Below are 16,332 nucleotides of genomic sequence, written 5' to 3' on the forward strand. Positions count from 1 at the left end.
ATAAGGGACAGTTTCCTGTGGATTCAAGAAATGAAAACACTGCATTGGAATTTGGAGGTACCTTTAAAACAGTCTGGGCCCTACATACTTAAGAAATTACCTTCTCCCTTTCACCCCTTTGTGATCCCTCAGGTGAGCTGAGAGTAAAACCCCTTGAAGTACTATTAATGTGGTAAGTCTGCTTTGAAAAAAACATGTGGGGGTTCATTCTTGCCAGTTTCTCCCCAGGGCTGGAACTTTGTCCCTCTTGAGGTCCACCAGAGCCCAAGTCTGGACATCTTTCAGAAGGTCTGTAAAAAGCCCAAAAGCTTGTCTAACATCTCTCCCAACTACGCATATGTCCTAAAATGATATTGCATATAATCCTTGCCACTCACTCTTTTCAGGAAACTTTTATTGGTAGGTGTCTGTTTAAGCCTACCAGCAGTGGAAATCCAATCACCACTTCATGCATAGTGGATTAGAGTGAACAATGATGATTTCCTATACTCTTCAAATATTCTTCCATTGCTGTATTTGTGCTTAAGTTCCTCAATCCATCTCAAAAGGCAAACAAAGGAAAATGAAATGAAATCTCTGCTGTTACAGACCAGGGCAAAAGAAGAACTTCGCTGCCTATAACAGAGACATTTTAAATAAATGGACCACAGTGGGAGGGCATCAGCAGTGCCTATATCCTCGCATGCCAGGGAAAATACGAGCAAGAAGTGAGCCTTGCAATCAGCTGCGGCAGGTTCATGTACAAGAGCCCAGGAGATAAGATCCTAGATCTTTCCCTACTCTGTCCTTTGAGAGGACAAAGCCAGGAAAAGAAGGGGAGGATCCAGAGGGGTTTGATGGTGTGTTAGCACCCCCTTTTCATCACTGCTGTGCCTAGTAGCTTGAGCATAGAGGGAACCCCAGAGTGCTCCTGTCCCACTCCAGCTGTGGGTTGCAGCTGAATGGGATACCAGGCCTGGTAGAGGATAGTGGCAGCAGCAAACAGGTTGCTTCTTCCTGCATCTGTGCTCTGCTGCTCTGCCCCATGTTCCCCACTAGCCAGGAGCAGATGCTGGAAGGAGAAACCTGCCCCATGCTGTAACTGCTGTCCCTGGCTGATGCAGACATTGGCAGGGGGGGGAGGGGCAGGGGAGCCCCAGAGCTGCTCCTGTGCTGCTCCAGCCATAGGCATGGGGTAACAGACTTGACTGAACACAGTGGCAGCAGCATATAGGGTCCTTCTTCTAGGACCTGCTCCCAGCCAGTGGAAAAGATCTGGGTGGAGAGTGTCTGGGCAGGAAGCCCGTGCTAGGAGGAGGAACCTGCCCCCAGATGTGCCTGGCTCTCCTCACAGCCCTAGCACTCCTCACAGCCCACTGCTGGAGTGGCTTTGGGCTCCCCCAACACCTGGGTCAGCTGGGGACAGCCTCAGCAGTGAGTAGCAGGTGGGACTCCTCCTTCATCCATTTTCTCCCTGCCTGGCTTCCCAGTGTACCCTGCTGACCCAGAGGCTCCAGCCACACCTTGCCTTCATTGTCACCCCATGGTCTGAGGTGCAGTGTAATGCACCTCCCTTTAGGAAATCCTGGTTCCACTCATGAAAAAACTGCCAATCATCACTTAAAGGTGAGCAAAAACTGAGCATGGACTTCAAGATCTGTTCTGTATTTAGCAAAAATATAATAGTGAGATCAAGCTTCCATGCAAAACAAAAAAAGTTCCATGGAAAGATTATATTATAGTCTATAAGGCTGTAAAAACTTCATAAGAACATACTGGGAGTATGTGTTTGTGGTTATGTGTTATGTTATGTTATGCTGTCACTAGATATGGGCCAAAATTAGGATTTTGAGGTGAATCTCTTCAAAATTTAGGTATACAAAGGAACCTTGGAGGTAAACACACAGATCACTTTCTGTGCTTCTACTTAGGATGGTTCTGGGATAAGTCTAGACCTGCAAAAGGGCCTGTGATTTGGTGTAGCTGACATTTCACAAGACACTGCTATGCAGTTTCATTCACCTGAAAATGTTGGCAACATTTTGAGAATAGTTCATTTAGCATAATTTCTGGTTTTGTTATCAAGAACAACTCTTTCAGACCAATTCCAAATCCTGGCATATCCCTATAGTTGTACCCCAAGTCCCATCTATAGTTTGAGCTATGTGTAATAGTAACAATCCCAAAGGAAAAGAAGGTAAAAGCAAACACAAAATAAAAATGCACTTGTTTCACTGCAGCTCAAGAAAGAAAAGCCTCTCTAAACAACATTTTTAGATGATAGATCTTGTTAAACCTTAAATATATAACATTAGTAATATTCACATCACTACATATATTCAGCTATCTGTTCTTTAAAAAAAAAATTAGACCCAATTCCAACCCAGCTGCTTGTTGAAAGGGTAGTTGTCTTTAGGATAGGGAATTTCTTATTCAGACTCCTGGATGCCACCATAAGCATCTTATTTTTTTATTATTATTCATTTTATTTTTATTGTTGTCATGTCTTTTGCCATTTACAAGATATTAATAACATGGAAGAACTACACAGACTATGAGGTCTCCAGTCCAGTGTTAATAAAGATAACTAGATAGATATGCAAAACCTAGTTTCATATATACAACACTGCATATATGCAGTATATATTTGCATATATATATATAACATATATATATATGCAAATATATAATGTTGTATATATGAAACTAGGCTTTGCATATCTAGCTACCTATCTATGTTAACACTGGACTGGAGACCTCATAGTCTGTGTAACTCTTACACACCCACACACACACACACACACACACACACACACACACACAGCCTAGTTTCATATACAACGCTCAACACTGCTTGGATTGGTGTCTAAACAGTGAGAGCCACTAGATGGCTCACAAACTGTATGAAGAAGTACTACCCAATCTATTATAGTGGTAGGTCAAGATGCCTAAGAACATTAGCTAACTTTTCACTGCTTTCAGCTTGAAATAAATTTGTCTTGTGAGCCATTTCTGAAGCATTTGGTGTTGGCCAACGTCAGAAACTGGATGTTGGCCTAAACAGATCAGTATGGTGCAGTACAGTAATTCTTACGTTCCTAAAAGTATCACAGGCATGCCTGGTCATGGGCAGCCAGGTCTGGGGGTCACCCAGGGTCAGAAGAAGCAGCCAAGATCTGAGGCAAATGTGCAGAGTTTGTGTACAGGGAATCCAGAAGATCTGTCTGGGGACTGCAGATCTAGAGGGTTGGGCAGAGCAAGAGGTCCCGAGGCCAGCTAGACTGCATATGCAGGAGACCAACTCATAGTCAGGTTAGGGAGCCAGAGTCAGGCCAAACTCAAGATCCATGGGCAAGACAGGTCGGGTAGCCAGATAATCTGTCAGAGAGCAGGTAGAGGCACAAACCAAGAGTGAGGAATCTTGAACACAAAATTGAGTCTTGTTGCCCAGATGCTTCCTCTTCTGGGTCAGGGGCTTTTACAGAAACAGGCAAAGAGTCATCCGACCCTGGCTGGCCTCTGGCTGCAGGGACTGGGTGGGTGGCTAGGCCCAGATATCGGGTTCTGACCACCTGTGTCTGCCCCAATGCTCAGCTGAGGAGGTGGCAGGCTAGGATAAGTGGCCATGCCAGGCAGGCTGAAGCCCCAGATTCAAGGCCATGGCCTGACAGGCACCTGAAAATGATGTGCTGGGGTGGAAGTGGTATCAAGCTCTGAACTAAGGCAGCAATTCTTCTAGGACAACTGGATCCATAGAGCATTGGCTGCTGGTCCGTAGGTGTGGGCTGGTGACATTGTGTTAACCTCTTTCCTGTAGCTGATCTGCTAGAACACATTACATCTTCTCAGCAGGGAGCCCCCAAGCCGTATATTCATACAGCAAGGGTTTTTAATGTGATGCAGTTGTGAAAAAAGGCAAATGGAAGCAGTTGCTTGGATATATCAGAAGTACATGCCATACAGATAGGTAAGGATTAATGCCATAGTATTAGACACTGGAAAAAAATGTTCTAGAAAATAGTGCATGGTTCTGGTGACTTCTGTTCAACAAAGAGGAATTTAAACAGGTGAGAGAAGGGTTACTTGGAAAATGGACTGACCATACGAGGTATGGAGAACCCATGAAACAGATGAGTCTATCAAACAGACTGTCTTACCTAGGTAAAGTCAAGGCTGAAAATGGATTATACGTGCTCTCAACAAACTCATGAGCAGTGGGAGGTTAACATCAGACTTAAAAAACCCATCAACTTCTTTTCTCATTAAGATGTGGTCAACACTATGAATGTCATGTACTTGCCCACTGGCAAATACACAGACCACCTTCCTGCCTGCTCATGAGCACTTGAGGCAGCTACAACAATTTCTTACATAAGAAATAAAGACTTGAATTGTCCCTTGATATTGTAGAAACCCCTGTCACATAATGTCTTCATACATTTATAAAGCTACATCTTCAGACTAGTTAGATCTTTTGTTTCCCCTGCTCCTATTGGAAGGTATTTTTGGAATCCTCTCCTCTGATTCTTCTGCACAGATGTGCTGTGCTCTTTTCAGCATGAAATGCTCTTTTCTTTTTAAAAAAAATATAAAGATGTAACTTTTCCTAAAAAATAAAAGTTAGAAGGGATGATAGGCTATTTCACATATTGCATAAAAGTCAGTAAGTAATGAAGTAATAAAACAAACAAACTTGCTACAGCAAGTATTAAATGACTGAGCAATAACAACTGTGCAGTCGGGTGCACATATAGATGCACCCAGCGAGACCCAGGGTTAGTTTGAAGTGAACCATCTTGACATCAATAATATGACTGGGGAGGGAGCTGGGGAAGGGAATCTAGCATTAACTGCCCCTGTCAGAGCAATATTAAACATTAATAAAGAAGATGTTTCACCACAAAAGCATTTAGTGTAGTCTTGAAGGAGGTAAATGGTAGGAGTTAACTGGGATCCTGATTTATGGCCATAACTCAGAATCCTTGAATGAATAGAATGAATTTAACAGGTTTGACTGGGACTAACATTCTGACCTACTAAGTAAAATTGTAAAGCAGTGTTATTTTGGTGCCTAAACACATCTTGGTTTCCTTTGTTCTTCAAAAAGGTCAGTTTTAAAGTTCTGACTCATTTGATTTGTTTAGCATTTAAAAGACATTTTTTCCTACCTCATTTCTCATTTTATGAGCTTTTAAGTATTCTTCTGCAAACACATGTACATATTTTAGATAATATTTGATTTTATAGTGGAATAACTACTGTAATAAAAGCCCTGGAGAACTACAAATGAGGAAGCAAAACTCACAAAACCTTCCCCTGACGTTTTTTTTAAAACAGAAAGTGTCTCATTAGCAGTCAGCCCTGTTAAATTCATCACATTTGGGGAATAAGAAAAAAAAAATCAAATGTTCTGGAATGTCATATTCCTCACAAAGGTAGCCTTTGTAACCAAGCTTTTTACCAGGACTCGTTCACCTTTCTTTCCTTAAATGGTTTGTTACTTTCAGGTGTTGAATCTTGCATTAAAGTCAGGTGTGAATTTGAGGCAGGAACTCTGTCTGCACCACACCCAGAAAAGTGAGTCCTAATCCTGAATGTGGTTATTTGGGTGCTGCCGTGACATAAATAATAAAGGACAAGAATATCTGTTATATTTGTTTACACTAGTAGGTTGGCATAATAGTCTGAGTTATCCTTCAGAAGGCTGCAGATGAGTGGACTACTCCATAAACTGCCTTCCCTGAGTGATTAAGCCTACCCATTCCCCAACTAAGAAATAAACCTCCCCATAGCCCTATAACAACCTGGCCCCTCAACTAAGCATCCCATTGCATGCCCTCAAACCTCTATACCCATCTCTTGTTATCTGAAAGCTGCCTAAACCCTCACAAAGTTTAATATCACTGCAGAACTCAGCTTTCAAAAATGTCCCTCTTCTCAGTGACTGAGCTCTCTCCTGATCCAGTCATAACTCACTTGATCCAAACTACTCACCTCAGCCAAACCTTAATAATAATCAACTCCTACTCAATAAATACCCCAGTTTCACTCCCCCACTGAGCTACTATCAGATATGTTCCTCTTTTATTACCATGCTCTACCAATTTCAAAGTGACAGTTAGCCTGGATATATAGTAACTTTCTAAGAGCTAAAGGTGGAGGGAGAAAACTCTCAGATCTGAATGTAATGGCCCTTGCTTGTTGACATCAAGCAATATTTGAGTATTTATTTTACACATAATAAAGACATATCATGTGCCGCTCTTCCTATGGCATCTGTTTTTGTAAAAAAAATACATTTAAAAAATAGGGTAGTAATCCAGCTAGTAGCATTGCATTAGGACTATAAGTAGTGTGCTCTAGTTAAGGTTAATTCATATTGGCTTTGATGTGGACTTATTACTGTTTGCACACCAAGTGCTATGGGACACAGGTTTGCCTTGTTACATGACTGCAAAATGGCTATGCCACCCTTGGACATTATGGAAAAGTAACACGACTAATTATATTGTTATGGATAATGATATTACTTCATTAAAACAATCAACCTTGTTAACTAAGGTCATTGCATAGACCAGCAGCTCAGTATCAACTCCATCCTTTTCCTCCAGGATTTCCATGATGTTGGACCATGGCTTGGCACCTAAGAGGAAAGTAGAAACCATTGGCAAGTGGGTAATTCATTATACATTCAAGAACAATGACTGGTTGAGGCAGTATGTACCACAGCTTTAGAACAGCAAATGGTTATAGATTTATTAACAAATAACATGTACACTAATGTTTCAATGGATCAGTATCCATATCCATGTTTCTAATAACATTCGAAATCTCTAATGTATTAGGAAAAATATCTTTTTTAATAAAATAAAAAGCACTGTATAGAATCCAAGTTTATACATATTGGATAAAAGACATAAATCCAAGTCAATAGAGAAGTGTTATATTTTTTGTCTTGATGCTTACTCAAATATTTTAATATCACTACCATGCATCCCTCCACTCTTCAAAGATGTTTCTCTCAATTTTGCCCAGCAAGGCCAAAACCTGACTGTTATAAAATCACATCTATTTTCGATCATCTACTTACCAATTGTGCAAAGAGCTTAACGGACTATTGTTCCAAACAAAAACATTTGGAAGTCCTTTGGGAAAATGGGTAGGAAACTCAAGCTAACATATTTTATGTAAGATACTTTATACAACCATAACATTTATTCAGATAAGCCTGAGACAGATGCATTTACCCAAAAATGGTTTATACAGTTCTATCACAGAAACAAGACCAAATCATAATAAAAGACCATCATTTAGATTATTGAAACAGAGGCAAATCAGAAAGTTAACAGCTGCTTGGTTAGAAAGATTTATTCAACTGGAACAGCAAAGTTCGAGGAGTTTTTCAATTGCTTAGAAAAAAACCCAGTTTATTCTTAACAGAAATTCACCCCCACAGCATGCTTGGCAGGATACGGTATAGTAAAACACTCAGACAAAGAAAATCAAACTGTTCTTCACCAAAACTTTAATTCTTGGTTCACTGAGGATCCTGAGAGAAGATGCTGTAGCCTAACAATTAACCCTTTGCTAAGTGTCGCATACACCATGTGTGTATATCACAATATTTTGAGAAATCTCTAATTTGTATCTTGCCATACATCTTCCACTGACTAACATGGAAGCTCAAACCGTGGAAATTATAGAGTGCAAAGCTTCTTATAAATAAACAGCTAGACAGCAGATTCTTCTGATTTTTGGTTCATCTATGCTTCTCAATCTCAATATTTTCCAACACCCGCTGCTGCAAAACAGAACAGGAAGTTTCCATCTTTCACAGCACTGCACAATGTGCGCTCAACACCTTTTTTCTCCCCCAGTATACTTATGTTTTCATATTAATTAAAACGCTGCCCTTTATGGAGCTTTTCCAGCTCCATCGGTCCTCTGTTCACTAGTTTCTATAAGCAGACATCATGCAGAAAGCATATGTTCAAAAGACATGTGGAACAAATTCACTTGGTTCAAAGATGACACATGATCAGTAGGAATGATACCCTAGCTACAAAAATGTTTTCCTGTGGTGTTTAAAGACAAATAATAAATGAAGAAAATGCGAGAGAAGGGGGTAGAGGAGAAACAAAACGGGACCAATTATATGAGCCTGACCTATAACAGTGCCATTTGTAAGAAAATGAATTGCCAAAAACATGACATATTAATGACTTAATCCATGCCTTATGATTCAGTGAAAGTCCTTCTAGGGCAAAGTGCCTTTTATTTGCAGCCAGACAGATCTCATGTGATTGGAACAAACAAGGTTTATTTTTTTTAATGCAAATACAACATTCTTGTGCATGGATGTCTTTATGTTCCTCACTGCTAGCAGAGGACTTTCATACTCTTCTCTGTTTTCATACAAACATGACACCTACTATTACCTACAAAAGTCCAACCCATACCCATGTTTCTTTACTGCTGCCAGGAAACACATTTTTATAATGATGATATTATTATTTTTAGAAAACCTATTAATTGGCACAGTTATCAGTAAGCCAGTCCAGCAGTAATCCATCTTCTTTTCATATGGCATTAGACAGCTGTTGCCTACAAAAGGCCATGTCTGAACCTAACATACAAAATGGAAGTTTTCTATAAGATCCATAGCTCATGACTTTGATGGACCTAGTAGTATAAGATGTATCAGCTGAGCATGTGGCTTTTTGCATTCTCTTAATAGCTATGGATTCCCCTTCAGTTGAAGTGCTATGGTTTGGTTGGTTCCTTGATTGGTGGGGTTTTTGTTTTGCTTTTTTTGTTTTATTTTGTTTTCCAGGGTTTAGAATGAGTTGAGCTTTATCTCTTAAAAAAAAAAAGTAGCCATGGATGGTCTCCATCACAAGATAAAATGAAGAGCTTGTGGTAAAATAGCGTACGTTACAATATCATATCACATTATTTTGAGTCACTGACTCTTTTTCCAACTCTCCTTAAAATATTTGTGTATGAATTTGTCCAAATCTAATAAAAAATGAACATGAGGGCAAGGAAATAATTTTCTGCTTACGTAAAACCCAGGAGAAGGCTAATACCACAGGTGAGGGCTGAGGCACCGCTGGTAGAGCTGTGTGAGGATTTGTCCACATACAGAAAGGTACATCTCTGGCAGTCTTAAAGAACTAAGTATTGACATTTATTTTTGGAAAGACCTCTGCAACTTCTATACTTGAATATTTCAACAAGTGCACTGGGCTGATAATACAGGCCATTTACAAATTACATAATGGCAGCCAATGCAGCAGAAATAATACACACAAACAGGATATAACGACCGGTTCAGGCAAAGGCTTAAATCCTTTATTAAAAAAGATGCGTCTAATAAAAATGCCCCTGGAGACGCTGCAGAATTCTGAGACCACATTTCAGCTCCTAATATAGCACTCCAAGGGTCTTAAATTGAAAGGGCAATGAATTCCATCCCAGCTAAGAAGAGATGGCAGAAAAAAACTGAAATGAAAAACTCAAGTAAGAGGATACTCTACATATATTAAGGCCTGATCGGCTTGTATCCATTATTAAATCAGGAGCTTCTCTGAAGTTTTGGTTTTTGCATAGATGTATTCTAGCACGGAAACCAGATGGGAACACTTGAAAGCAGGGTTGAATTATTGGGGGGGTCGAGTTGTTAATCATGTGTGGTACACATGCTAAGGAATTATGTCATAACTCATCACCTCACACGAGGCATGAAATACTGAACATTTTGCAAAGCAGCACTGCACTTAATTAATTAGCTGCAAGATTTATGATTAAATATCCAAAAAGACACAAAATTTATTTCATTCCCTTTTATTTCCACCTGATAAATGGATCATTTAAAGCGGGTTGCCACTATCTCAAGTTGGTCATTAGTAAATATAATAAAAAGACAGCACCATTCCAACTAAAAAAGAAACTCTTCTACAGATGATTTAAAAAGGAACTAAGGAGATAGGAAAAGAAAGCATACCTGTCTCTCTTCCTCTTTCTTACTGAAGTCTGGAAGAATTTCTACGGTAATTGTGGGGGCCTTATTTTGAAAAAGCATGCTAAAGCGTTAAAGGATAAGTTATTCAAGAGCCCCGAAGGCAAATCTGCCTACCTACTAGTATAATCCCCCACTTTGCTTTTAACAATCATCCATCTAACCAAAAGCATCTTTTGTTCAGACATTTTATGTTGATTTTGAAGTTTTTTATTACTTTTTCTGGGATGAAATGCAGGCTTGAGACCATCCTACAGGATATAAAAGGGGATGTACAACACATGGTAGCATGTTTTGCCCCTTTTTTTAATTTAATGAGGTTTTCTAGCATGTGAACAGGCAGTGATTCAAACACATTGAGAATATAAGTGACTTCAGAGGGCTGAGGAAATACTATGATTGGCTATAAAAATAAATCACAGAACTCACAATTACGCGAGCAGGCTAACTATGTTTCTGCTGTACAGCAAGTTTATGGGGTTTAATTCAAAACAGATAATCCATCTGAACAGGCCCATTTTTTTTAAAAAGTCCTTTGCCTTACCACCTTCCTACAGATGATTTATAGATCTTTTAGCCTTTTTAACATGCCCCTTCTGATAGTAAAAATGCAAAACAGGGTAACTTTCCCCTCCTCTTCTGCATCACTCTGCCCCCAAAGTCCACATTCCCAATGATTTGTTTTATTTTAGTCATATCAAGTTGTTTTAAGAAGTTTGGCCACAAGGAGACCATTCCACAGACCTTTGCTTAAACTTCTGTGTGCTCAAGACCACAACAATGGCTCTGCAGTCCCAAATACCCAACTCAGAGTCAAAGGAACATTTCAAATCAAAAGAGCATGTCTTGGGAGTTTAGCAGTATTTTTGTGGGAAGAGGAAAGAAAGGGGTGTGAGGAAGGGAGAGGGGAGGAAGACAAAACCAACACTTTTATTCCATTCTTATTTATGGGAATTTTTTGTCCAATTATTTTTGCCTAGTTTTAAAAAGAGTAACAGATCTCATCACATAAGGTCTTCTGGAGAATTTATTTCAAGGTAGAAGTGGTTTTTTTTAATTTACAGTCTGAACTGACACTATTTTATTTTCCTTAGAGTCTTTTAGAGTCTTGAGAATATTGCTTACATTTAAGATAGGTTTTGCCAGTTTGTTTGTTTCAAGTACTTTTCACCTACCTGCCAGATTTTGGTATGCATATTCATACTGAATAATATCTTCTAGGGATGTGTGTGTATTCTATTTGGATTCAGATTTGGCTCAGATCAGGGGACAGTGATTTGATTAGTTGATATGGATCACTGTCTCGATTCAATTCGGCCAAATCCGAATCTGAAGAGTCGATGCTGAATCAGAGAATCAGCAATTTGGCCACAGACACAGCTTTAAATGTTTTTTCTACATACCTCAAGGTACCAGGCATGGCTTGTGAACACTGAGATGGTGGGGTGGATGGAGCATCCCACAGAAGCATGGGGGCCCCCCGTGCGCTCAGTGGTGGACCCCCCTTTTGCATCCACCCCCTCAGCAATCAGCTGTGGGGGGACCCCAGGTCTCTCCCCCAGACCCAGGAGGCACCAGTCACCGAGCCAGGGGATGCAGATCCCTTGTACGCTCCGTGGTGGACCCAGAAGTGGACTGGAAGTGGTTCTGGTCCACTTCTGGGTCCACCGCCGACCATGTTGGGGACCCCCCACCAGACTCACCGCCCCAGCATCTCAGCATTCATGAGCTGCCTGCTACCTTGAGGTATGTAGAAAAAACATTTAAAGCTGTGTCTATGTTCGAATCATCGCATCTCTCCGAATCAATTCAGAGGGTTCCAATTCAATTGGGAGAGATTAAAAGGTCTCCTGATTTGATTTGGATTCCAAGATTTGGCTGCTGAATTGGGCCAAATCTCTGCCGAATTGAATCTGTGACTTAAGCTTTGCACAGACCTAGTATCTTCCACTAACAGTGCTTACTGTAATCTATATTCACAGAAGATGGTAGCTTTGTGCTGCATTACTATCTAAAAATCTACCTTTTAACAAAGAAAGCAAGAAGACTTGTAAAATCAGTGTGTGACGGAATCACAGATCTTGATTTCTTTGAGTCAAAAACTGACAGATGCACACTACAGGAAAAATTGTGTTTTCACAAAAATCCATGGTTTTAGTGGCCTGTTATTTCACCCTGTATGATCAGGGTACTCACCTCTCTTGTCATCCACTGTGGACACTGCCTGGATTAAAAGTGGCGCGTTGGATTCTGTGTATTCCACAAACACTAGCAGTAGCTTCAGAGCTGTCTTTACCACCAAGCGGAACTGGAAGAAAAGAAAGAGGCTTATCACTCAGCTGTTAGGAGCCTTCCCAGATGTTCTATGTACAACTGTATGAACTATTTTGTTCTTTGGGAAGGGATGGCAATAATATTAGAAATTTAAGCAACGATGTGCCTAAATAAACGATCTGCACATCCAGTTAACCTAGCAGTTCCATGGTAAAATAGTACTCTACCAATTATATGTCATTCATCTGGCTCCCAAAATAAGGCTTCCGAATGCATTATAAAGTGACATTTAATTACTTTTTTTCATAAATTGCAAGTACTTAGCATGGGTAAAATTTAAATTCCCCACCATTTCATGATACAACGTTCCCCTACTTTCACTTTCTTTCCCTATAATATTTCTATTTATGTGCATTAAACCTACTGAAATTCACTAAATATGAAGAATGGAGAAAGTGGGATGATTCCTGATGGCCCCAAAGTTTGTTATCGTAAAAGGGGGCCTTTGTGATTTTTTGGACAGGAACACTATAACCTCCTAATCAGAGAAAAACAACAACAAAATTATCTGTCTGTGGGCAGAGTAAGTCCTCCCAGGAGCCAGAGTTCAGCAAAGACAGAGCTTTGACTTTTACAGAGAGATGCTGACCTGACTGAAACCAATGGCAAAACTCTAATTGACTTCAATGGAATTAGGGCTTCATCCACAGACTTCACAGTAAGACAGGAGGTTTTGCCTTTCACATAATTTTTCAAAGTACATATATACCTGTACAGACCTGATTACTAATAAACCCTTTCCTGCAAGGTAAATTCCACTGAATAGCAGAGTTTCATATATAAAGGTGTTTGTAGGGGAGAAAGGCTTTTAAACAGACAGAGTATATGCTAGGTGGAAGGAACAATAACAAATGGCTGTTCATGAGACAAAACTATTCTAGTCTCAGTTTTCCAAAAGCAGGAATAAAACTGAATATAGGACAACAGACTCATAGTTGCTCTTAGAAATACAAAGTAAGAAAACTGACCCTATGTAAAACTAGGTATTTAAAAGTTTTTTAGGTTTATCTGTGTTCTGTCTCTGCAACAAAGCTACTTATCATCTTGAAGAACATCTGCTTAGGTAGCTATTGCATGGCTGGCATTTCCTCCTTATCCAATTAAATGTTTTACCTACTTAATATTCAAGATGGTCTCACACTGAGGTAAGATTCCCTCAAAATAATCCATACACTGCTGTTCTATCACATTAATTTGATAGGCAGTAGAGTATTGGAAACAAAGCTCCACAAATCTTAAAATGTTTTCCCATTCTAACGTAGTGTCTCAAAAACCATTGCTTCAAGGACATATGGACTGTCTGTCGGTGATGCTTATCCATTTTGCATTACCTGAGTTTTTGAGGGCCTCACAATCTTTACTGTGTAGCAAGGCAGTACTCCTACAAGGGAAGGAAGCGCCACTGTACAGATGGGGAACATTTACACAGCAATCAGAAGTGAGGCAGCAGTAGTTACAGGTAAGTCTAAGCTATCTGTGGGGTATGTCTCACTTGCAGTGACTGCAGATTGTGTAACCTTAACCAAGTTAGCTATCTTGGGTACTTTTAGCAGTGGAGCCAAACAGTGCAGTGGACAGTGTGGGCAAACCAGCTAAGTACAAGCCCAACTTAAAGTCAGGCAACTCATGCTGAGCTGAACACTGGATTACTACTGGCCATGTTGCTAATAATATCTAAGCTTCAGTCACTGCAATCCTGGCATACTACAAATCTCACTAGTATGTTGATTGTAGTGAAGCCATAGTAACAACGGCTTCAGTGTGGGCTGTATTAAGTTTGCTAGAATTCCTTGGTTCTTCCTTGGTTGGCTAGCCTTCCCTGAAGTCCGTTTAGTTACTGCTTTATTGATGCTGGAAGGAGTTACACTTCTCATTTACAAACTGGGTTTACTGAGCTAAGCGTTACATAAACATTTAAACAGGGTCCCACTTCTGGAAAGCTTGCAATCAAAGATCCAGGAGAATCTTACAACAAGGTTGCACTTCAGTGTTGATTGTTTGAATATGGTAGTAGTACCTGGTAGCAGAGTCAACAGAGTTTCTTTTGAACAAATAGCCATTAAGATATTAGTCTTTTAAAATATCCTTTTTTCCACACAATGACAGAAGGATATTCTGTAATCCCTTTGCATTCCAACTGTTGGTCCTGGCTGTCCTCAGTGCTCTAGTAAGCCCAGTTATTTTCCTGCTCAACTTGAATCAGCTACACTACAAATCCCAGAAAGGCCTAAGGCCAGCATGGCTGCTTAAGGATAATAAGATTTTAGCCTTTGGATTTACTGAGATTTAGAGAGCCTGATTTTCTGAGTGCTCTCTGCAGATGCCAACACATGGTGCTTAACAAAGTGCTAGACCACTAGACATGTGGTGGGCACATTCTAGATGCAAGTTTTGGAGGAAGTGAACATGCTAGGTATTTTATCCCTTTTTGACACACAGCTTATAACCTCATATTATTTTGGCAGTAAGAGGATGCTTCTAATTTAGTTCTATAACTAAATTGCATTTTTCCTGAATTCATCTGTCTCCTAAGAGCATAAAAGAACAAATACAATAACTAACAGAAGTTGGAAAATAGGTATGTATGAAACCACAGGCCAAAACTCATTTTCCACTAGTCAGTGATCCGTTTGATGGAAAACATTTGTAGACACTGATGACTGTTTCCCATTACCAGAATGCAGCTCTGATCCCCCACATCCTCAGAAGACAGCAGTACAAGTAGGAAAGGTAAAGAAAAGGACAACAAGGATGGTTGGGGGCATGGAGATGCTGCTGTATGAGGCAAGACTACATAGGCTAGGACTTTTGAGCTGAGATAAAAGATTGAAGGGGATGTGAAAGAGATCTATAAAATCATAAATAGCATGAGGAAAGTAAATAGGGAACTACTATTTACCATCTCTCACAATACTAAAACCAAGGGACTTGCAAAGGAATTATTAGCCAAAACAAACAAAAGGAAGTCCTTTTTGCAAAGCATGCAATTAACTTGTAGAATTGATTGCCATACAAAGTCGTAGAGGCTGATAATTCAACTATATTCATAATAGGACTGGACAAATACATGCAGGATAAGTCTATCGGTGGTTATTAAACACGATTGCTAGGGGTACCACAGCAGTCTCCCAATGCTTGAAGAAGGGTGTTTATGACTGAAAGCTTGCAAAGAACTTTCCCCCAACTATTTAATTGGTCTAATAAAAGATATAACATCTACCCAAAGAACCTTGCAAACCTCTAGAGTAGGAGTTCCTAGGCCTCTGAATGCTGGAAGCTGTAAAGGAAGAGGGGTAAGGGACAGGACAGTCTGGACATGCAGAGCACAGAAACCCTTTAAGCTTAGCATCCACATACTGCCATTTTAGAGGCCAGGATATCAGGCTAGATGAACCTGTGGTCTGACCCAGTATGCCATCTTTTATGTTACTATGTTTTCTTGGTGTTATCAAGACCATTTTCCAGGGAACTGAAAGAGGCTGTGGGTCAGATACGCTCCATGAATAGCATATGACATTATTGAAAGCACTCATTTTTTCTGAGTGATACAGCTTCAGGAAGGACAAGCATAAAAATCACAGTACAAAAAAGTGCCAGATGACCCCTTAATTTATTTGGCACAATACCTACACAGGTCTGAGACCATCAGGGAACCCATATCCCAAAGTTTGAAATAAGAGTCAGGCATTGCAAAAATTCCAGCTTTACATTACTGGGAGACACCTCAGAAAGAAATAAGAGTATTTTATAGAGGTGCAGTGATACATTGGTCCCATATTGAACCGGCACCGATATAGGGAAACGACACATTATTGGAAATCGGCTTTTTTTGCCTGATGTGGCCGATAAATGCCCCATGCATACACACAGCTGCAGCATGCACACGGTCAGGAGTGCAGCCTGGCAGCTTGGAGAGCAGTATCTGGCTGATAAGTCTGGTGTGGGGGAATACTGGGGGGAGATTGAGGCCCCATGGTGAGGGAGGGAATGGGGCTGGG

At 40.2% G+C, this 16,332-nt stretch overlaps 1 protein-coding gene across 4 annotated transcripts in view; it reads right to left on the bottom strand.

Annotated features, from left to right (window-relative positions):
* Nucleotides 1–16,332, bottom strand: part of FHOD3 (formin homology 2 domain containing 3) — a 640,284-nt gene that overhangs the window by 175,685 nt on the left and 448,267 nt on the right. For all 4 annotated transcript variants that reach the window (XM_019540836.1, XM_019540820.1, XM_019540847.1 and 1 more), the window contains exons 7-8: nucleotides 12,197–12,308; nucleotides 6,528–6,622 (exon numbers count right to left, since the gene is read on the bottom strand). In XM_019540836.1, coding sequence (XP_019396381.1) covers nucleotides 6,528–6,622; nucleotides 12,197–12,308 — 207 coding nt within the window. The remainder of the gene's footprint in view (nucleotides 1–6,527; nucleotides 6,623–12,196; nucleotides 12,309–16,332) is intronic.

Source organism: Crocodylus porosus, unplaced genomic scaffold (genome assembly GCF_001723895.1).
Source record: "Crocodylus porosus isolate Cpor-Errol unplaced genomic scaffold, CroPor_comp1, whole genome shotgun sequence".
Classification (NCBI taxonomy): Eukaryota; Metazoa; Chordata; order Crocodylia; family Crocodylidae; genus Crocodylus; species Crocodylus porosus.